At 50.7% G+C, this 23081-nt stretch overlaps 1 protein-coding gene across 1 annotated transcript in view; it reads right to left on the bottom strand.

Moving 5' to 3' along the window:
* The window catches only part of LOC134033324 (lipoxygenase homology domain-containing protein 1-like), a 31962-nt gene extending 9335 nt beyond the window's left edge, over positions 1-22627 (bottom strand). Inside the window, exons 1-32 of the mRNA XM_062477424.1 lie at positions 22134-22627; positions 21724-21968; positions 19239-19353; positions 17262-17342; positions 16687-16871; positions 14956-15054; positions 14667-14815; positions 13904-14027; positions 13475-13725; positions 13024-13159; positions 12669-12829; positions 12205-12291; positions 11744-11879; positions 11192-11346; positions 10796-10956; positions 10069-10145; positions 9563-9759; positions 9226-9418; positions 8701-8861; positions 8025-8361; positions 7456-7607; positions 7077-7210; positions 6514-6665; positions 5899-6003; positions 5592-5720; positions 5142-5306; positions 4597-4778; positions 4310-4426; positions 3812-3974; positions 2078-2232; positions 1719-1928; positions 1438-1567 (exon numbers count right to left, since the gene is read on the bottom strand). Coding sequence (XP_062333408.1) covers positions 1438-1567; positions 1719-1928; positions 2078-2232; positions 3812-3974; positions 4310-4426; positions 4597-4778; positions 5142-5306; positions 5592-5720; positions 5899-6003; positions 6514-6665; positions 7077-7210; positions 7456-7607; positions 8025-8361; positions 8701-8861; positions 9226-9418; positions 9563-9759; positions 10069-10145; positions 10796-10956; positions 11192-11346; positions 11744-11879; positions 12205-12291; positions 12669-12829; positions 13024-13159; positions 13475-13725; positions 13904-14027; positions 14667-14815; positions 14956-15054; positions 16687-16871; positions 17262-17342; positions 19239-19353; positions 21724-21968; positions 22134-22627 — 5338 coding nt within the window. The remainder of the gene's footprint in view (positions 1-1437; positions 1568-1718; positions 1929-2077; positions 2233-3811; positions 3975-4309; positions 4427-4596; positions 4779-5141; positions 5307-5591; positions 5721-5898; positions 6004-6513; positions 6666-7076; positions 7211-7455; positions 7608-8024; positions 8362-8700; positions 8862-9225; positions 9419-9562; positions 9760-10068; positions 10146-10795; positions 10957-11191; positions 11347-11743; positions 11880-12204; positions 12292-12668; positions 12830-13023; positions 13160-13474; positions 13726-13903; positions 14028-14666; positions 14816-14955; positions 15055-16686; positions 16872-17261; positions 17343-19238; positions 19354-21723; positions 21969-22133) is intronic.
* Positions 22628-23081: the final 454 nt, after the last annotated feature.

Here is a 23081-nt window from a genome sequence, read left to right as displayed (position 1 = left end):
GGAGGGAGGGAGGGAGGGAGGGAGGGAGGGAGGGAGGGAGGGGAGAAATAGGTGTTGTGAGTTTCTTGGTGAAGGTGTGTTTCCAGCCTGTATGAAGGTGTGTTTCCAGCCTATGTGAAGGTGTGTTTCCAGCCTATGTGAAGGTGTGTTTCCAGCCTGTGTGAAGGTGTGTTTCCAGCCTATGTGAAGGTGTGTTTCCAGCCTGTGTGAAGGTGTGTTTCCAGCCTGTGTGAAGGTGTGTTTCCAGCCTGTGTGAAGGTGTGTTTCCAGCCTGTGTGAAGGTGTGTTTCCAGCCTGTGTGAAGGTGTGTTTCCAGCCTGTGTGAAGGTGTGTTTCCAGCCTGTGTGAAGGTGTGTTTCCAGCCTATGTGAAGGTGTGTTTCCAGCCTATGTGAAGGTGTGTTTCCAGCCTGTGTGAAGGTGTGTTTCCAGCCTGTGTGAAGGTGTGTTTCCAGCCTGTGTGAAGGTGTGTTTCCAGCCTATGTGAAGGTGTGTTTCCAGCCTATGTGAAGGTGTGTTTCCAGCCTGTGTGAAGGTGTGTTTCCAGCCTATGTGAAGGTGTGTTTCCAGCCTATGTGAAGGTGTGTTTCCAGCCTATGTGAAGGTGTGTTTCCAGCCTGTGTGAAGGTGTGTTTCCAGCCTATGTGAAGGTGTGTTTCCAGCCTATGTGAAGGTGTGTTTCCAGCCTGTGTGAAGGTGTGTTTCCAGCCTATGTGAAGGTGTGTTTCCAGCCTATGTGAAGGTGTGTTTCCAGCCTGTGTGAAGGTGTGTTTCCAGCCTGTGTGAAGGTGTGTTTCCAGCCTATGTGAAGGTGTGTTTCCAGCCTATGTGAAGGTGTGTTTCCAGCCTGTGTGAAGGTGTGTTTCCAGCCTGTGTGAAGGTGTGTTTCCAGCCTGTGTGAAGGTGTGTTTCCAGCCTGTGTGAAGGTGTGTTTCCAGCCTGTGTGAAGGTGTGTTTCCAGCCTGTGTGAAGGTGTGTTTCCAGCCTGTGTGAAGGTGTGTTTCCAGCCTGTGTGAAGGTGTGTTTCCAGCCTGTGTGAAGGTGTGTTTCCAGCCTGTGTGAAGGTGTGTTTCCAGCCTGTGTGAAGGTGTGTTTCCAGCCTGTGTGAAGGTGTGTTTCCAGCCTATGTGAAGGTGTGTTTCCAGCCTGTGTGAAGGTGTGTTTCCAGCCTGTGTGAAGGTGTGTTTCCAGCCTGTGTGAAGGTGTGTTTCCAGCCTGTGTGAAGGTGTGTTTCCAGCCTGTGTGAAGGTGTGTTTCCAGCCTGTGTGAAGGTGTGTTTCCAGCCTGTGTGAAGGTGTGTTTCCAGCCTGTGTGAAGGTGTGTTTCCAGCCTGTGTGAAGGTGTGTTTCCAGCCTGTGTGAAGGTGTGTTTCCAGCCTGTGTGAAGGTGTGTTTCCAGCCTGTGTGAAGGTGTGTTTCCAGCCTGTGTGTTTTCTCACTCGGGAGCTCCTCAGTAACTTCTGGCTCCTTCTTCTTCTTGCTCTTCTTGTTCATGTTGCTGTCGACACTCTTCACAGGAGGGGCGGGGCTCTTCTTACTGTTCAGGCCCTCTCTCACCCCTTCATAACCCTGAGGGGGGTAGGGGTACACAGGGGTCACGCACACATGCAAACACTCACATGCTCTCATGCAGAGACAGGCACACTGTCTCTCTCTCTCTGGTTCGCTCTTCCGCGTCCACACAGTTACACCAAACACACACACACTAACTGTTACTCACCTTGACGTAGAACAGCCTCACAATGCGCCTGTCCTCCCTCTTCCTAGACAGCCAGCGCTCACACAGAAACAGGAAGACCTCCTCCGTGTCCGTGTCGAACACCTCCACCTGGTCCAGGTACCAATCAGGGCTCACCATGCTGTTGTCGTGGCGAATCTTGATCTTGTACACCTGGCCCAGGTCCACCGCCTCAATGGTGAACTTGTCCACCTGGCAGAGGAGGAGGAGAAGTGGAGGAGGGAGAAGAGAAGAGAAGAGGAGGAGAGGGAGAGCAACCGAATGATAAATATCATTTAAACTGCCCTCAACCAACAATTGGTGAATTACCCACTCAGTTGTTGTGGCATTGTTGTGCCCACCTCTCCCCGTTCAAACTTGTTGCTGTTGGTCTCAGACTTGCTCAGCTTCCTCTCCCCCGTGTCGCCCAGGTCTCCGTAGATGGTCAGGAACACGTTGGCGTCGGTGCCTGCTCCGTACACGTCCCCCGTCATCACAGACACCTTATAGGTATGAGCTGTAGGGGTGAGAGCAGGCATGTCCCCCGTCATCACAGACACCTTATAGGTATGAGCTGTAGGGGTGAGAGCAGGCACGTCCCCCGTCATCACAGACACCTTATAGGTATGAGCTGTAGGGGTGAGAGCAGGCACGTCCCCCGTCATCACAGACACCTTATAGGTATGAGCTGTAGGGGTGAGAGCAGGCATGTCCCCCGTCATCACAGACACCTTATAGGTATGAGCTGTAGGGGTGAGAGCAGGCACGTCCCCCGTCATCACAGACACCTTATAGGTATGAGCTGTAGGGGTGAGAGCAGGCATGTCCCCCGTCATCACAGACACCTTATAGGTATGAGCTGTAGGGGTGAGAGCAGGCACGTCCCCCGTCATCACAGACACCTTATAGGTATGAGCTGTAGGGGTGAGAGCAGGCACGTCCCCCGTCATCACAGACACCTTATAGGTATGAGCTGTAGGGGTGAGAGCAGGCACGTCCCCCGTCATCACAGACACCTTATAGGTATGAGCTGTAGGGGTGAGAGCAGGCACGTCCCCCGTCATCACAGACACCTTATAGGTATGAGCTGTAGGGGTGAGAGCAGGCATGTCCCCCGTCATCACAGACACCTTATAGGTATGAGCTGTAGGGGTGAGAGCAGGCACGTCCCCCGTCATCACAGACACCTTATAGGTATGAGCTGTAGGGGTGAGAGCAGGCATGTCCCCCGTCATCACAGACACCTTATAGGTATGAGCTGTAGGGGTGAGAGCAGGCATGTCCCCCGTCATCACAGACACCTTATAGGTATGAGCTGTAGGGGTGAGAGCAGGCATGTCCCCCGTCATCACAGACACCTTATAGGTATGAGCTGTAGGGGTGAGAGCAGGCACGTCCCCCGTCATCACAGACACCTTATAGGTATGAGCTGTAGGGGTGAGAGCAGGCACGTCCCCCGTCATCACAGACACCTTATAGGTATGAGCTGTAGGGGTGAGAGCAGGCACGTCCCCCGTCATCACAGACACCTTATAGGTATGAGCTGTAGGGGTGAGAGCAGGCACGTCCCCCGTCATCACAGACACCTTATAGGTATGAGCTGTAGGGGTGAGAGCAGGCATGTCCCCCGTCATCACAGACACCTTATAGGTATGAGCTGTAGGGGTGAGAGCAGGGAGATCACCGGTAAAACATGGAGACTAAAAAGCCCAATGAGATTCGGACATTTGTTTGAAATCAAACAGCAGGCAGATTGAAGACATTGCTGCAGAATGTTCCAGATGGACGGGTTGCGGAGTCCCAGGGCCAGAATAAGAGTGGCCTCTCATGTCCTGTTTCAGATGTTTCAGACAGAAGCACATCTCCAGCTATGTCAGATGACACAAAGGGACAGACTTCCATGTAGTTCATGGCACTACTGAGTATGATTAGAAAATACCAGAAAATATCATTATTTATCTTCCTGTCAGACAGAGTAAAGACTGCGCAAAGACCTTGTGAAGTTGTATGTGCATTTTTTTTGCACTTTGTTTGTGTGTGTACAGGATGTGTGTGTGTGTGTATGTGTGTGTGTGTGTCCATGTGTCTGTACGTACTCTCCAGTGCGTCCTCCACTTCCACCTCGTTGACCTTGAGGGTCCCGTCTCGTTTCAGCGTCTCGGTGATGATGTCAGAGGGAACCAGCTCCCTCACCGTCTCACCGTCGTCCTCTGACTTGGCCAGCCAACGCTCACACGGGAAGATGACTGTCTCCGACCCCTGGACACACAAAGGGGGTGCTCCTTAGTGATGCTGGACACACACAGGAGGTGCTCCTTAGTGTGGGTGTGGGTCAGGGGGAGTTGGGCAGGGTGTAGTGTTGGTGAGGTCACCAGAACTCGAATTAAAAAAACATGCGTGGATCTGGGGTCTGGCTGGGAGGAGATTGCCCTCTGGTGGCGAAAGTGGGAAATGGTTTTGCAAATGACGTGATCGCTACAACTACTGTAGTAAGACTCCTCTCTCCTCTGCTCTCCTCTCCCTCTTCTCTTCTCTGCTCTCATCTCCTTCCCTCACCTCTCCTCTCCTCTGACCTTTCTCTCCTCTCCTCCTACCTTTCCCTTTCGGAGCAATCTCCTGATCTCCACTCTATCCAGGTGCCAGCCTCCATTGATACCTCTGTTGTCATGGGCGATGCGGATCTTCTCGATGACGTCGCCCACATCCTCCAACTGCGGAAACACGTCTTGTTCATCATCCTCCCCATCACCATCATCCTCACCATCAAATTCACCGCCATCATCACCATCCTGACCATCACCACCATGACCTGCACCACCACCACCATCATCATCACTATCACGCATTGCTCCACTGTTGTGATCCTAACTCCAAACATTACCTCAACAATGAACATGTCCTCGGCCCCCCGCTCAAAGTACATCCTCCTCTCCCTCTTGTTGACGCACAGGGCCTTCTGCTGCGTGCACAGCCCGTCCCGGCCGTACAGGACCAGGGTCACGTCCGCGTTCGTCCCCGCGCCAAACACGTCGCTCGTAAACGTCTTGATCTCGTACGGCACGACTGCGGTGGAGGGAGAGAAACGGCCAGAAGGGGCTCAAAGTCTGGTCTCACGGTCAGGCCCAGGTCAATGCATCAGTAGGAAGAGGTTCGACGTGTGTCTGTAGCTTCCATTAAGTCACAGACACAGTTAGACCCCCGGGGAGAAGGAGGCTGTTATTTCACCTACAGGTTTTCTGTGGTCTGAACCAAATGTTGTTCTAAAGTGTTGTGCTCATCTTCGGCCATTTACTAAGAAAACGACGACCCCCCTCAAAAAATCGGCGTGTGAATATAATTTGGGTGAAGGAAGCCTATTCTTGTCCAGCAGATGCTGGTGTGATGGTGGTGTTGGTGGGGAGAAGGTGGGGTGCCAGGGATCTTTACATGGAGTGTAGAGTTCAGTCTGCAGCTCTGCAGGGAAGAGGTCTCTGACTATAGCCCCGTCGTCCTCCCCCTTGTCCAGCCAGCGGCCGCAGGGGAAGCGGAGCTTCTGCCCCAGAGACGGAGCGTCGATCTCCACCCAGTCGAGGAACCAGCCTGCAGACCCCCCTGTGAACACATGACTCAGCATCATGATAGGTGTGTACGTGTGTATGCGTCTCCTTACCTGTCTCTCTCTTTCTTTCAATCATGTTGTTTCGTTTCATATATATATACATATACATAAATACAGTATATATGTCTGTGAGTATTGGTTCTGTGTGAGTGTGGTATGTCTGTGTGTGGTAACTGTGTATCTGACCGTGTGTGTGTGTGTGTGTGTACGTGTGTGAGGCCCAGAGTAGACGTGTTCAAATGTAAACTGAAGACATAACTCATGCTGTCATTTCACACCTGAGTTGTCATGCCCAATACGGAGCTTCTTCAGGGTCCCAATGTCCACAGCTTCCACTATGAACTCGTCTATCATGCCCTGCTCAAACTTGTTTTTGTGAGTCTTGGAGGCTTTCATCATGATGATGCCTGTGGACACACGCAAGCATACACCCGCATCAGAAAACAACATGTTACCCCCCCAAACACACTCACACACACACCCCAGGTTTCCTCTGGGACTCCCCTTCCCATACCTTCTACATCCCCTAGACACACACACACACACACACACACACACAGCAAGGTGTCTCTTTGGCAGTGCTACCTGTGTCGTCTTTGGTGCCATACAGGATGGTGAACACGTTGGCGTCCGTCCCAGCATACTTCTTATCCCCCGTCTTTATCCTCATGGTGTAGGTGGTAGACATGGCTGGCAGACCCACCGCATGCCATGGGTTAGTGGGATTGATGGATCAATTGTTTCCTCAATGAATTTCTACGTTGATTGATTGATCCTACAACACTCGTCAAATCACACGTTTTCCTTCTTTTTTTTTTACAAAGGGATGGGTTTGAAATACGTCCCGTCTCTTAATAGGTCGTGTGACCGTGTGAATCAAGGTGAGGGAGTTGACCCGTATTGAGACAGGGCCCCCTGTGTGTGTCTGCCTCACCTTTCTGAGACAGGGCCCCCTGTGTGTGTCTGCCTCACCTTTCTGAGACAGGGCCCCCTGTGTGTGTCTGCCTCACCTTTCTGAGACAGGGCCCCCTGTGTGTGTCTGCCTCACCTTTCTGAGACAGGGCCCCCTGTGTGTGTCTGCCTCACCTTTCTGAGACAGGGCCCTCTGTGTGTGTCTGCCTCACCTTTCTGAGACAGGGCCCTCTGTGTGTGTCTGCCTCACCTTTCTGAGACAGGGCCCTCTGTGTGTATCTGCCTCACCTTTCTGCTCCAGGCCCAGTGTGGCTCCTGCGTCTTCCTCCTCGTCGTCGTCGCCCTTCTTCATGAAGGCCTCGTCCACGGGCACCAGCTCACGGGCGATCTGTCCGTCGTCCTCGTCGATGGCCAGCCAGCGCTTACAGGGGAAGTAGTACCTGGAATACACCGTGTCACACGGGCCGTCAGCCTGACGTCCATATCTTCTGTCCCCAGGTTTAGACTCAGTAACTAGGCTTGTTACCATCCACCAGTCAGTTCAGCACCAGGGGCTTGGCTTAGCTGCTTTCTTAGCTTATTTGAGCTAAATAAGCCCAGATTTGTCTTTCTTGTTAGTTGATAGTCTGATTACAAAGGCACTATTCTTTTAAACTATTGGCTATTTTTGCTACACTACTCTACACTAACCACAACCCTTTACACCAGGCCAGCAGTGGTTGTGTGGTTAGTGTTTATAGTTTAGCAAAAATATAGTTTCAAAAACTTGAATCCAATGTGACTAGGTGGTGCTCCACAGTTCTTTTCTTCTTGATCTGATTGCAGTGACACATTTGTTTTTCCAGACATACGTGGTGTCGTCTTTATTGTCGACTATCTCCACCCTGTCCAGGAACCAGGCGGCGTTGGGCCCGCTGTTGTCATGGCGAATCCTCATCTTTTTCAGAACTCCCAGGTCAATGGCCGGGACAGTGAACACGTCCTCCTGGAGCGCACAGGAACCGGCGCACAGGAGCCAGAGTTAAAGGTGAAAGGTCACTTTTGTCAGTCAGAAATAGTAGACAGTCGCCAGCTACTTTATCTTCAGGCCAAAACACATTCCAATATTTGAAAATATGTTCATTTTTCAGATCAGGTTGTCCTAAAATACAGACAAGTCAGTATAGAGTGTGTTACATTGAGCACAGCTGAAGGTTTTAGAATACTCACAATCCTCGCGAGCCTACTCACCAGTCCTTTCTCAAATTTGTTCATGTTGTTGGACTTGCGGAGACGTCTCTCTCCCGTGTCTCCGATCTCCCCATAGATGTTGACGTAAACATTGGCGTCGGTTCCCGCCCCCCACATGGTCCCAGTGAACACATGGACCTCGTAGGAGTTCTCTGTGGGAACGAGGAACCACACAGTCAACATATCAGGTGCTGCATATCCGGCTCAGCCCTCTTCAAGGCTTTTTGTCACACCAACCCCCCTGCCTCTTTTACCCTCTTCAAACCCCTCACTCTCCTCACTCTCCCCCCCTCTCCTCACTCTCCACCCCCCCCCCTCTCCTCACTCTCCCCCTCCCCCCCTCTCCTCACTCTCCACCCTCCCCTCTCCCCCTCTCCACCCCCCCCCTCTCCTCACTCTCCACCCCCCCCTCTCCCCCTCCCCCCCTCTCCTCACTCTCCCCCTCCCCCCCCTCCTCACTCTCCACCCCCCCCTCTCCTCACTCTCCCCCTCCCCCCCTCTCCTCACCCTCCACCTCCCCCCCCCTCTCCTCACTCTCCCCCTCCCCCCCTCCCCCCCCCTCTTCTCACCCTCCAGATCCCCAGGGTCCTCTGGCAGCAGCTCTACCACCACCTCCCCGTCCTCCTCATCCCTGGCCAGCCAGCGGGAGCAGGGGAACACGAAGATCTCCACCACCTCCTGCAGCTCCTCCACCATCTCCACCTCCTCCTCCTCCTCCACCTTCTTCTTCTTCTTCTTCTTGTCCTTCTTGTCCTCCTTCTTCTCCTCCTTCCTCACCTCCACCATCACCATGGCCATCGTCAGGCGCTTGATGTCCAACATCTCCAGGAACCAGCCGTCTCCGATGCCGCTGCCGTCATGGCCGATGCGGACCTTGAAGATCTTACCCACATCCAGGGCCTCCACCTGAAAGGGGGGGGGGGGGAGACAAGATCTATTCTAACTGACTGTCTGACTCCCTGATGGACCGATGGACCAACTCAATAAATGACTAACTGACTGACTGACGGCTTGACCAACTGATTGACGGACTTACCGACTGACTGATGGACCAATGGTATTGTGGACTCAATAAACAAAAAAGACTGGCAGACCGACAGACTATCAACTCACTCACACATTCACTCCTTCTCTACTCTCACTCTCTCCCCCCCACAGCTTGCCTCCCTCATTTGCATCTAGGCTTTCACCCAAAATATATTTGTATCTTCTACCACTTCTGTCATGACTCCAGGTGGACCAGACCTTGAAGATTTCCGTGGTCCCTCGTTCAAAGTTGTTGGAGCGGCTCTTGAGAGTGATGAGCTCCGTCTTGCCCTCCTCCCCGTAGATCTGGCAGAACACGTTGGCGTTGGTGCCCGCCGCCCGCACATCCCCCGTTACCACGGTGATCTCGTAGTTAATCACTGTGGGGCGGACCGAGAGAGCAGGGCCGCAAGGCGGTCACTCATCTGTGATAATTAGGCTAAGACATCACATCCATCACCTTGACAACCGTCATTATTACCAACAACCGTTGTGTCAAGTGCCCGAGTGGGAGCATCCTGGGGTGTGATCACTGACCATCACTCATTGTGACATTCATAATGATCCATAGTGTTGAACTGTTCATGCTATGATAACTTAACCCTGCAAAACTGCACACTACATACTAAACTGCAGTCTATTTACCACAAACACAACTAGGTAATATAGTATACATACAATGTAAAATACGATATATACGTATGTATATATGCTTAGTGATATGATAGTGATGTAGGACAGTACGTTGTTCGATGTCCAGGGTCTCGCTGGGGTAAATCTCCACCTCTACCTTCCCGTCGGCCTCGTCTTTGCAGAGCCAGCGGTGGCTAGGGAACATGTACTGCTTGCCATGGACCGGGACCTGGATCTGTACACTGTCCAGGAACCAACCAGCACGCAGGCCCTCGTTGGTGTGGCCAATGAGGAGCCGGTTTATCTACCAATATAGATAATGAATGACAATACTCAATTGATGTGACAACAGGAACTGAAAATACAAACAAACACGATAGCTCTGAAACGCTGCCGAGTTCTGTGAAGAAAATGCACCCTAACTGGTAGGGTGGGAGATGCAACTCACTTGTCCAATGTCATAGGTATCTACAGTGAAGATATCGGTCTGGCCCGTCTCAAAGTAGTTACTGAGGTCGTTGTCGGAGACGACCACCAGGATCTTCTCGGTGTCACCCTTCTCCCCGTACAGCTTGACAAAGACCTTGGAGTCAGAGCTGGCTCCGCTGATGTTGCCCGTCTTGATCGCAATGTGGTAGCTCACGTCTAGAGAGGGACGGCAGTTTGTCATGTTTGACAAACTCATCTTGACAATATCCCAGCGGCGTTATGATATCGGAAGCACATCCAGCTTCATGTGTTATCAGGAACCATGAAAAGACCCTCCCGCACATACACACGTGAAGTGCCTTGGCCTTATCCAAGGACACAACGTCATTCCGCACGGCCGGGAATCGAACCGGCAACCTTCTGATTAATAGCCCGATTCCCTAACCGCTCAGCCATCTGACCCCCCCATCTGACACACACGCACGTTGAAACACACCGGCATCCCAGCGCCCCCTGCTGACTCACTGTGAAGCCGCAGCCCCTCCCCAGCTGGCACCAGCTCCCGGACAATCTGCCCGTCGTCTTCGTTCCGGTCCAGCCACCTGAGGGAGGGGTCACACAGGAAGAGCATGGCCCAGTGCACTTCCCCCCGTTCGACATTTCATACACAGGAAGGACATCGTTTTGATCAAACAATCTCCTTGAGACTCTGTGTCATCATGCGCATGATGCTTACGTTACATGATAAGATTTGCTATGAATGCAGAATCTCAAAACGATATTGATATTTTTGATGTTCAGACCCAGTGTGTTTGGAAGACGAGAAGACAATAATATTCTAAAACCCTGCCCCTTCCTCTGTCCCCGTTAAGGCCTGACGTCTGAGACACGATGAAGACCAGGAAATACTTTCCTGTGGTGTAACAGAGCTGCCCTGAGGACTTGTGGTTTAGCTCCGGTTACTGTGGATGGTTTAGCTGTCTCCGTCTGTGTTTAGTCCCTATTTGTAATGAGATGCCGCTCCGGCAGCTGACTAACTGTTTAAGCGAGGCCTTTGGAGAACGGCCAATGCGGCTGCTGCTGAAATGCACTCTGATTGGTCTCCTTGTGGGTGATCAAAGTTGGAATATGTGATTGGGTGAATTCTACTATTTAGATGTGGCTGATTCTTAGGTAAATGGAATTAGACCCCCAAAAAGCACACTTTTACATGATTTAGACACATAGTGCGAGAATTGGCTGGTTGTCTTGCCTGAAGCAGGGGAATACAGTGGCCAGGGACTCTGGTTGGCCCTCCTCCCTGACCATCACCTTGTCCAGGAACCAACCACAGCCCCCGCCCCGCCCATCATGGCCGATGCGGACCCGCCTCACCGTGCCCAGCGTCACTGCCTCGATCAGGAACTCATCAGCCTGCCAAGAGGGGGAGGGGGGAGGGTGATGAAGGAGTGTGACGAGAGAGGGGGAGGAAACAATGAGAGACAGAGAGCGAGAGAGAGAAGAAGGGAGGGAAATAAGAGGAGGGCAGTGGGCGGTGTTACACAGGAAGAGAGAGAAAAAGAGGGAAGGAGGGACAGAGGGAGGGAGGGAGTAACAAACAGCAGTCTAGTGTCTGTTCTGTGAGAAGGCTTCCTCCTGAGATGCTCACGTTGCCCTTCTCAAACTTGTTGACGTTGTTCTTGCTGAGGAACATGAGGCGGTCTCCCGTGTCTCCCAGGTCCCCGATCACATTGAGGAACACGCTGGCGTCCGTCCCACTCCCGCTCACATTCCCCGTACAGATGGTGATACGGTATTTTATCACTGAGAGAGAAGGAGATTGAGTGAGAGAACGAGACAGAGAGGTAGAGGAAACAATTTTTTAAATATTATAATAATGGATGCAGCAAACTGTTCTTGCGCTTATAGAGACACGACTCATCAAATCACATGACTTTTAGGAGATCAACGGACATCACTAAGATGCCATGTCCTGCACGGACCTGCCTTGTCTGCCTTGTCTGCCTTGTCTGCCTGTCTGTCTGCCTGCCTGTTTGCCTGTCTGTCTGCCTGCCTGTTTGCCTGTCTGTCTGTCTGCCTGTTTGCCTGTCTGTCTGGCTGTCTGCCTGCCTGCCTGTTTGCCTGTCTGCCTGTCTGCCTGTCTGCCTGTCTGCCTGTCTGCCTGTCTGCCTGTCTACCTGTCACCGCATGTGCATCTTACACGGTAGAGGTTCTGGAATGTTGGCCCCCACGGCCGGCATCTCTCTGATGATCTCGTTGTCATCCTCGTTAATGTCGAGCCAGCGGCCGCAGCTGAACGAGTACTTCTCCCTGGTCAGGGTCTTCATCAGGGTGGCCTGGAGGCACCAGCTGGTTCTCAGCACTTTGAACATCTAACACACGCTGTATATGTCTGTCTGACAAGCATGCTTATATAAAACATATACAAACACACACACCTGAGGTTATGTGTGCGTACACACACACAAGCACACACACACCTTCACCAGTCAGATAAAGAGTGGCACACGATGCTGTCACATTCACCCAAGCTAGGCAACAACCTAACGATCGACACAAAATTCTCCTCAAGTGCGCTTTGATCATCCTCCAGCTGCACTCGAAGGCGGCAGAATGACAGCAGTAAGAAGCCGGATGCAGCCCAAACATGGAGGCTCTCACCCTGGCCAGGTGCCAGCCAGCGAATGGGTGCCTCTTCTCGTGCCAGACACGGAGTTTCCGCAGGCGTCCTATGTCCGGCATCTCCACCTGTGAGAACACACACGTGAGAAGATCCTGGTCCTTACGAAGGAGAAACCCTGATTGTTCATGCAAACACACACATGGTCGAGTGTCCAACGATTGGATTTTTTGCATTTTTGTTCCATTTTTACTTCCTCCAACGGCAGCCTGGAGCAGTAATCAAGTATATCAAGGCAATATCTTGATATGGGAAAGGAACAAGAGGTTCTTTTGCAGAGGACAACACACAGACTCCACACAGTAAGGCCTGGGAGATTGCCCACATGAGCACCAAACAGGACTTTCTTGCTGTGAGGCAACAGTGCAGGGCACTGTTCCTCCTTGCCACCATAACTGGTCGTTGTGTCCCTACATGAACAATGCCCACACACACACACACTCACCATGAACCTGTCCAGCTGGGCCTGCTCAAAGCTGTCAGAGTTGTTCTCCAACTTTATCTCGTCTGACTTGCCGTTCTCCCCGTAGATCTGCAGGAAGACCTGCGCGTCTGTCCCTGCACCCTTCACGTCCGATGTCCAGATCCACAGGGACCAGGGGGATTCTTGGAAGGGGAAGTCAGGTCACATGGGTTTGCTCTAACACCAAGGCAGGGCTAGTCCTACTCTTCTTTTTCTGTGTGTGTGTTATTAAATATCTTAACTTACTCTTCTGCTTCCATGTGTGTGTGTGTGTGTCTGTGTGTGTGTGTGTGTGTGTTATCTACCTCTATGAGTAACCTGGAGGCATCAAACTTACTCTTCTGCTTCTTCTGTCGGAGGGAGACCATCTCGTAGAGCTCTCTCTCTATCAGGCCGTCCCCCTCGTCCTCGTCCAGCCACTTCCCACAGGGGAACACCTGCTCCAGACCCGTGAAGGCACAGTACACCGTCACCTGGTAGAGACACAGGGGGGAGGCGTGTCCAACAGCAGCTGGGTCAGAGTGGCCCTCTTGTTTACTATGCCTGTTTTTGCTTTAATTAGAGATAGTTATAGAATAGATTTAGCAATGTCGGGGGTAGAGAGAGGGCAAGGGCAAAATGGGCCGAGGTGGAACCAAACTTGGAGTCAGGGCCGCTGTTTCAAGGCCTCAGCCGAGCCGTGAGGCGCTCGACCCGGTGAGCCACAAGGGCGCCCGGGTGGAGTGTCAACGTCACCAGAGCCTACACGCGCACACGCGCAGGAACCCACGGCACTGAAGAGACGGTACCTTCTCGCAGTACCAGCCCGCTCCCACGGCCCCGTTGTCGTGTCCGATGGTGACCCTGCTTAAGGGGCTGATCAGCTCGGCCACCTCCACGTTGAAGATGTCGATGAGGCCCCTCTCGAAGGCCCCGCCCTCCAGGAACATCTTGCCGCTGTTCCTCAGACCCTTGGAGCCGTGCATGATCATGTGGATCTTAGAGTTGGTGCCCGCCCCCCTCACATTGCCTGTCATCACCTGGACGTTGTACACGATCGCTGCAGCGGCAACCAGAAGTGGGACAGACAGGGTTGGGGGTCAAAGGTCATTTTTTCTCATATCCGGGACAGGGTATGACATGGTATTCCGGTATATTCTCAGTGGGATGCCTCTCATAGAGTTTGCACTTTGTTGATGCTGATATGTAGCGATTGTGTGGATGTGAGAGAGACTCACGCATCGGCTGCGTGGCTCCCACCAGCACGTCTCTCTGGATCTTCCCATCATCCTCATCCATGGCAAACCAGCGGTTGACGGGGAACTCATACACTTCCTTGTTCCCCATGTCATCGACGCTGACCTGCAGGCAGACACAGCAGAGGTGAAGATCAGAGGCGGCCTGAGGAGATCTTGATTGGCCGTCTCATCATTAGTTGCTCATCACTGTTGCCCAGCTTTAGTCAACGTTGCATCATGATCATCCCACGTTATGCCTGGCTAGTGTGTGTGTGTCTGACAGTGTGTGTGTGTCTGAAAGTGTGTGTGCGTCTGACAGTGTGTGTGTGTCTGACAGTATGTGTGTGTCTGACAGTATGTGTGCGTCTGACAGTATGTGTGCGTCTGACAGTGTGTGTGCGTCTGACAGTGTGTGTGTGTCTGACAGTATGTGTGCGTCTGACAGTGTGTGTGCGTCTGACAGTGTGTGTGTGTCTGACAGTGTGTGTGTGTCTGACAGTGTGTGTGTGTCTGACAGTATGTGTGCGTCTGACAGTATGTGTGTGTCTGACAGTGTGTGTGTGTCTGACAGTATGTGTGTGTCTGACAGTGTGTGTGTGTCTGACAGTATGTGTGTGTCTGACAGTGTGTGTGTGTCTGACAGTATGTGTGTGTCTGACAGTGTGTGTGTGTCTGACAGTATGTGTGCGTCTGACAGTGTGTGTGTGTCTGACAGTATGTGTGTGTGCGTGTGTGAACGTGTGGAAATGGGTGAATGGAGAACCTTATCCAGGAACCAGCCTGCAGACGAGCCTCTGTTATTATGGCCGATGGTAATCTTCTTCAGCCTTCCCAGGTTAGGGGCCTCGATGGTAAACTTGTCCTCCGTCCCTCGCTCAAAGTTGTCTTTATCGCTGTCCAGCCGTCTCTCTCCTGCAGCGACGGCACCAGAGTGAGACACACAACCTGCCTTTCAAGCTACACGGCCACGGGAGGCAGGGAAGATCTGAACAAGTGTAAGTACATGTTCGAACGTTGCAACGTAGCAGGAGTGAGACCAACCAAAGTCGTACCTGTGTCTCCGTTTTCCCCGAAGATATTGAGGAAGACGTCGGCGTCGGTGCCGCTGCCCTTCATGTCTGCCGTGAACACGCTCACAATGTACTTGTTCACTGTTGAAACACACAGCGCCAAACGGCACCTGAGGAACACTGGAAACTCGCTTGACGTTCTGTTTGCAGATATTTTGGGACCTCTGAAGGATTCTGCAACCCACTGTATACTACTGACAGGATTGTACTTGAGGTGATTGTATTTGTTTTCAAAGAAAGGTAACCATCATGATTATCTTTAAAGTTACGCAATGATGGTCGTCTAAACCGGAGGTTACGGTAGCGGCTGGGATGTTTGTCTCTATAGAACCTTGTGGAAGAGTCTCTACAGGGGTCCCCAAACTACGGCCCGCGGGTCGAATACAGCCCGCCCACGCATTTGGACCGGCCCTCTGAACAATGCCAGAGACTTTTTTATAAAAAAATATATTTAAAAAGAAAAAAAAGAAAAACAGCTCACACTGATTAATATGCATAAGTAAATGTTTTGATTTCAATAGCAATGAATATGAAAAAATTGTAATAATGGTCTTTTAATAGGCTAAATATCCCTTGAAATGTACAGATGTACGGTGCATAACAAAATAATAAACTAAACTAGCATAATAAATACATTTAAAATCATAATAAAATCTCAATATCACAATAATACTTGTAGTCACTCCGGCCCATGTAATTTTCTGTTACAGACCGACCCGGCCACACATTAAAGAAAGGAAAAAATATCTGGCCCTCGCAGAAAAAAAGTTTGTGGACCTCTGATCTAGAACAACAGCATGAGCACATCCAGGAGTTCCTGTAATCCCCAATAAGCCTGTTTCCAGGTTAAATATTCATGGGAAAGCGTGACACTTGTGGACACAGTGTGTGTGTCAGTTTGGAGTGACAAGGATCAGGCACTTAGACCACTCCTCTCTGGTGCTGTATAGATGAGGGATGTGCAGACACGAGGACAGCCTCGGGTCAGGGTAGCGTGATCTGGGACAGTTGCATAAAGGAGGCACATGACCCTGGTCTGGTCTGGCCTGGACTGTGCTGTTTTCATCTGTTTTGGTTTGTTCTAGCCTATCTTGCCTTGTTTTGTTTTCTCTGCTCTGGCCTGTTCGGTTCTGGTCTCTTTAGTCCTAATATGGTCTGGTCCAGTCTGGTCTGGTCCAGTCTGGTCCAGTCTGGTCTGGTCTGGGCTGGTCCAGTCTGGTAGGGTCTGGTAGGGTCTGGTAGGGTCTGGTCTGGGCTGGGCTGGTCTGGTCCAGTCTGGTAGGGTCTGGTAGGGTCTGGGCTGGTCTGGTCTGGTCTGGTCTGGTCTGGGCTGGGATGGTCTGGGATGGTCTGGGCTGGTCTGGGTTGGTCTGGGCTGGTCTGGTAGGGTCAGGTCCCACCCTGTTCTCTTTTACCAAGGTTGACCAGAGATTACACATCAGGGAGGAACCATTCAGAAAGGTAATAACAACTGCTGTTTTACATGGGCTAGCATGTGTGTTGCTTTGAAACATGATGTAATAAGCAGCATGTAGTACATGTGTAATGTAGCTAAAGACTGTGTGTGTGTGTGTGTGTCTAAGTATGTGTGTGGTTTGAGTGTGTGTCGGTGTTTGTGTGTGTACATGTGTGAGTTTTGTTTGAAAGTGTGTGTGTCTATGCACCACTATGTGTGTGAGTCTGTGTGTGTGTGTGTTCTGAAGTGAAGCCTACGTTTGGGGACGTCCATGGGGTTGAGGCTGCCCAGCAGGTCTCTGACAAACAGGCCGTCCCCCTCCTCTCTGCTCATCCAGTTGTTGCAGGCAAAGTAGAAGCGTAGGTGGGGGCGGTTCATGTCGGTCACCACCACGCGGTCCAGGAACCAGCCGGCACTCATCCCTGTGTTGTCATGCTCGATCCTGGAGACACAGCCGGGTCGAAGGGTCACAGGGGTCGTGTGCGTGCTATCTGTCCAGTAATACCACCCAGTGAAGCCATTCCTGCCTTTATAGTTGGATTTCAGATCCACAAAACGTTGATCATATTTTGAAATCGTCTCAACTGGAGGAGCAGCCTAGTTTCACAACCATTGGAATTTGCTGGAAAGCTATCTGTACCTACCTAGCTGGACCCTGAGCCGATACAGCTGGTTCTTATTCCCTCCCTCAGGGTCGGCTGTGGCCCATAACCCCCCCCCCCCCCCCCGTCCTCTTTCAGCCCAAATCCCCCCCCCCCCCCCCCCCCCCCAAACCACGAGCCACACAGCACACATCAGCTCCCCGGCAGAAACATGCTACATCACTATGTACCTGATTTTCTTCAGGGGCCCCACATTGTGTGTTTTGATGCGGAACACGTCCGTCTTGTTCTTCTCAAACGCTGTTCGGCTCCTGCGGCGTGAGCACAGACAGATGATGAGAGGGACAGAGGCAGACAGACAGAGAACCTGCCAGAACTGGTTTCATCTGACAGCAGGAGCAGCACTATCTGGAATCTTTGCTTCCTTTTTTTAATCCTTGTTCAACCTTACCTCCTCTCCACTGCCCCTTTGTCTACTTCCTTCTCTTCTATTCCCTTTCCTTCTCCTCCCCTGACAGAGATATCTCTGTGCTTGACAAAATGCCTCGTCTGCCAAGCCTGAATCAGATATCGAGCCCCCAAACAATAGCCTCTAGACCAGCCTGTGTCACTGACCTACATTCCCCTCCATGTTCTCCTGCTCAGTATTATGCCAACATCCTCTCTTCATTGTGACTATGCCAGGACTGCACCCACTCTCTAATTAAGAGTTAAAAATTGATTGAGACTAAATTACTGTCCAACTCACACAGAGCCCTGCCTGAATGAGCCAGTCTGTGTAAAACGGTGGCACAGGACAAACCAACCATCCCAATGCAAACTTTGGAATTCATGTCATTGGAGCAGAAGCAGCGTTTTGTTCTGACTCTGACTCAATTCCATCAGAATTCCAAAATGTTGCATTACGCTCTGCTTGGATTGGTCAATCCAGCAGACCTGCTCAAAAACCAAAGCGTCTGACTTACCTGTTTCACAGTCCCAAGGTTCACTCATCCTTACTCAATAAAGGCAGGACAGAAACTATCTGAGTAAGGTTAAACTCCTTCTCAGTAATGATGGTGTTGATGATTAGGGGCTCATATTGGATAGTATTTCTGATTTACCCAAACTATAGGCCAAGAAGAAAACCGTGGTACTCGTTTTGTCTCTCTGTTGTCAGGGACATACATCTATGAGACATTGATGTATACTTAATATAGTTAACGTGGCTTTACAACGCCTGACTGTCTTTCAGTCTGTCTGTCAGCATGTGTATCTGAGATGGGCAGATAGGTGCAGTGTGATTGACAGGGAATACAGTTCAACCCATATTATACTATAGGGTATATGGTAGCCAGGTGTAACTCTACCTGCTTATCTGTGTGTGTGTGTGTGTGTGTGTGTGTGTGTGTGTGTGTGTGCGTGTGCCTGTGTGTGTGTGTGTGCCTGTGCCTGTGTGTATGAGTGGGAAGATAAGGAGCACCCGTAGCTGTAGCTATCAAGATGACAGCTCCTGTACTCAAGGGTTATTTGATGATCAAGTGTGTGTTTGGGAGGGATGACATCGTGGTCTTCTTTCATTGGTTGAAAATGAAAGGAAGACCGGCCATGTCACATGGTTCGTCCTTACTCCAGATATCCTCTGTGTCCCTCATGGTGCTGTATGGAAGAGAGCCTCCTGAAAGCTTCACACATTTAACCTTCTTCGGAGAGAATCTTTACTTTCCATGGTAAATATCTATCAATAAATATTTAAAGAAATTTAAAATAAATTGTATCCATTTTGAATGGATGATGGATAATGACTGACTAGTTGGCAGTTTTGTTTTGTTGGCTTTTTTGGTTCAGCATTTCTCTTGGACTGCTGATGGTGACTTGAGGGCCGTATGTTAAATATACAGGATTACGCTCCAATACAGCATCATTCCCACAATGCAACACAACACAGGAAGTACATCTGCTTATTTTTAATTGACCGAAACTGATTATAAAATACCTCTTTTCTGTGCTGGAAATCAGAGAGAAATACAATGGTTAGTGGTGAGCTATGAAAATAACCGTGGGAAAAGTCCATACAATCCAGACATATTTATAAAAAAAAAAAGATTTATAAACAAACAGAAAATAAATGCTTTCTGTCCCCCAAAAATTGCTTTCTTCACAGGCCATAAACAGACACCTTCCAAACAGAAGCCCAGTAAGTGAAGAGTAAGCACTGATGAACTCACTTGCTGGCCAGATGCACCTTGGGAGTGACACCGAAGTCTCCAAAGAGACTCACAAACACGTTAGCGTCCGTCCCTGCCCCTTTCACATCGCCAGTGACCGTCACCACCTCAAACACTGAGAGAGAGAGAGAGAGAGAGAGAGAGAGAGAGAGAGAGAGAGAGAGAGAGAGAGAGAGAGAGAGAGAGAGAGAGAGAGAGAGAGAGAGAGAGAGAGAGAGAGAGAGAGAGAGAGAGAGAGAGAGAGAGAGAGAGAGACATAACGAGAGACATAGTGATAGAGAGACATAGAGAGAGGAGGGGGTGAAGATAAATACACATAAATGCACACATAATATCACAAATTATGATTAGTTTATCAAATAACTCAGTGATTCAATCTGGAATCTTACACTGCCCACATCTACAGAATGCTGCCGCAGGATGGTTTCTTTTAACAAAGACCTGCTGAGAAAATTGAATGCAGCAAATCTGCAGGTGAATCCCAATACCTGGCATGGAGCCAGAGAGCCCTCCTCTCTCTCGTTAGAGAGCTGGATGTATGAGTCAGCCGGGCAGCCTTCAGACTGACAAGGCAGGCAGGAAGTAGAGGTAACCACTCAGAACCCTGGGTCCTACATCTGTGTTTGAGAAGGAAGGACGGGAAGGAGGGAAAGGTGGGGAGGAAGAGAGTAGAATAAAAGAGGATGTGCAGGCATCTCCTTGTTCATTGGCTGTCAGCTCCTTTATGTGTGTGTGTGTGTGTGTGTGTCCTCTGTTTGCCAAAAGCTCTCTGTGCACACCAATACTATCTGAGTATTAACCCGATGGGTCATGGGTGTTCCAGATCGTAGTACAAACTCAGGAGTCTGGCACTTGAACCTGCCAGAGGGAGGTGGGCTGCCAGAGGGAGGTGAGCTGGGGCCGTGTGTATTTTTCTGTGTGTGCGTGTGTGTTTGATCCTGCAGATTAATGGAGCTGGAGGGGTTCAATTTAACCCCTGGCCTGTAGGATTATGTAACATGCAAATCATAGTGAATATTGCATGGATGAGCTCAACATGGTACTGACAAAGGAGGGGAGACCCTGGGTACACTGAGAGGGGAGAGAGGAGAGGGGAGAGGAGAGGGAGAGGGAGAGAGGAAGGAGGGGAAGGACAGGGATGAGGAGAGAGGGAGCGGCGAGTGAGAAAATGACAGAGAACAGGAAATAGAGGAAGAAAAAAAAATCCAGCGAGAAAGAAAAAGATGAGGAGGGGAATGCAAAGTTCAGGGCCGCAGGGAGCACTGGAAGACTTCTCTGTAAGAAGAGGTCCGCTTTTTCTGACAAGTTCACAAGCACACCAGCGACTGAAGGAGGAGATCATCTTTCATGTTTAGTGAAAGAGTCACAGACAGGCAGTGAGAGACACCTGACTGACAGAGAGACTTGAGGTGACAGAATGAGACTTGATTAGAAGGAAATGAGCTGAGAGAGAGAGAGAGAGAGAGAGAGAGAGAGAGAGAGAGAGAGAGAGAGAGAGAGAGAGAGAGAGAGAGAGAGACACACAGAGAGAGAGTGCCTGGGCACAGATAGTCAGATGGCAGATAGCATCGGAGCCCAGAGACGTCTGGTAAAAGTGAGCTAGTGGATAAAGTCCCAGATAGGAGGTGAGATCGGTTGGTTGTGGAGTCTCGCCTGGCTCGTGGCTGGGCCTGGTGAGGCAGCAGGTCAGGGGTGTGGAGTCTCGCCTGGCTCGTGGCTGGGCCTGGTGAGGAAGCAGGTCAGGGGTGTGCAGGTGCAGCCAGGGGGAAGATTGGCCATGCCTTGTCATTGACTGTCATTGACTGACAACTATGTGATTGTGTGGCAAGTGTGGGGTGTCTTTGTCTGTGTGTCAAGACCTATCCAAACCTAGCCAAGCTAACTAACAACTATGTGTGGAGTAGGTGTGTGTGTGTGTGTGTGTGTGTGTGTGTGTGTGTGTGTGTGCGTGCGTGCAAGGCCTGCCTAGACCCAGCCAAGCAGAGTAACTGAGAGGCAGACACCTATCCTGTCCTGTGAGTCCCTAAATGATGAGTCTCACCCCGTTTATCTGATCTGGATCTGCTCACTAACCAGACTCTGGAAGCAACATCCAATACCCTTTATCCCTTTATCCACCATAATGTCCGTGTGGTCCATGAGAAATCCCACATTCACACTGTTATTGGAAATAAATAGAACTCGAGCTTACTTTAACACACTCCCAGAGGAGAGACCATCCCAGACACAAGCCCAGCCTTGGTCACCTGTGCCAGGCCAGATCCCCCGTCTCAAACATCTAGTCTATAGTACTTCAACAGCCCAGGTCAAAGCTTGATCGTGGAGCTAATTCTTATGATGCTTATGCAGATATTCCATTATCCAGAAAAACACTGGAGAGAAGGCCATACAGCATAAATGAAAATGACTGGGCCGAGGGTATGCAAGAAGCGTGTGGTTTACTCAGCAACATTGTTAGCATTTCTTCCTCATTTCTTTATCCTACCTTTTTTTTTGTGGTACTCGTCCTCATATCCGTCATCGGAGTCTGTTTGGTAGGTCAGAAGCTCATTCTGGTAGATCTCTGCGTAGTCCACCTGCTTCACTTTGGACTTCTTCCCTTTCTTCTTCTTGTCTTTGTCTTCGTCGCTGTCGGCCGACCCCTTCTTGGGCTTCTTCTTCTTCTTCTTCTTGGAGTCCTCCTCCTCTTCCTCTTCGTCGTCGTCTATTAAGGGCTCCTCGTCCTGAGACCTCTTCTTCTTCTTCTTCTTCTTCTTCTTCTTGGAGTCGTCCTCCTCGTTCTCTTCCTCTTCCTCCTCCTGGGACTTCTTTTTCTTCTTCTTCTTCTTCTTTTGGTCCTCCTCCTCCGCCTCTTCCTCCTCCTCCTCCTCCTCCAGAGGCTCGTCTTCCTGAGACTTTTTCTTCTTCTTCCCGTCTTTGGACTTTTTGTCCTTTGAGCCCATGTCCTCCTCTCCCTGTGGGGCCTCCGGAGACGGCTTCTTCTTCTTTTTCTTCTTCTTGTCCTCGTTTGCTCCCTCTGTCACTTCCCCCTCCTCAGTGAGCTTCTCAGATTTTTTCTTCTTGGGTTTGCCGCTGCTTTTGCTGGTGGTGTCATTGTTGTTCTCCTCGCACCCGTCTTGCTCATTCTCAATCACTTCCTCCTCCTCCTCTCCAACTCTCTTTTTCTTCTTCTTCTCTTTCACCTTATCCTGGGATTCTCCCTTTTTCTTCTTCTCTTTCTCCTGGAACTCCTCTCCCTCAGGGTCCTCGGTGCTCTTGTGTTTCCTCCGACTGTTTTCTCTGTCGCCAGACTTGCTCTTTTCTTTCTTCTTTGGCTTCTTCTCCTCCACCCCGTCATCCACCTCTTCGGTTTCCTCCGATGCGGACTCTTTTTTCTGTTTCGACGGCATCTTTTATTCATCCACTTCCCCAGCTTTCTGTTTCGTAAGACCTGCCTTGAGTTTCTGAAGGTGTAAGACTATTCATTTGACCTGTGGCATCTATGAGACACGGTAGCCCCAGGGTTCAGACGGAACGGCCTGTGCGGGGTGTCTGCGTGTGTGTGCATGTGCACGCGGAGGCCGGGGCCTGCCTGAAGCGCTCCTCTGTGATCCGACGCAGGGGCACGCGCTCAGCTCATTAAAAATTACTGTCGCCGCTGTGGTCACGTGACACGGGGAGAAAGCCCTGTGAAAAAGGAGCCTTGCTAAGAGAACTTATCTGCCACAGCTTCCATTATTCATACTTAGGATCGCTTTACTGGCTGGGGGTATCTCGCTTTTACCTACATACACACACACACGCCCGCACACGTTAATGCATCGAGACACACCCGCACAAACAGACACGCACACAAGCCCTATC

Source organism: Osmerus eperlanus, chromosome 14 (assembly GCF_963692335.1).
Source record: "Osmerus eperlanus chromosome 14, fOsmEpe2.1, whole genome shotgun sequence".
Taxonomy (NCBI): domain Eukaryota; kingdom Metazoa; phylum Chordata; class Actinopteri; order Osmeriformes; family Osmeridae; genus Osmerus; species Osmerus eperlanus.
Note: the sequence above shows the minus strand (reverse complement) of the source record. Positions and strands in the feature narration are given on the sequence as shown.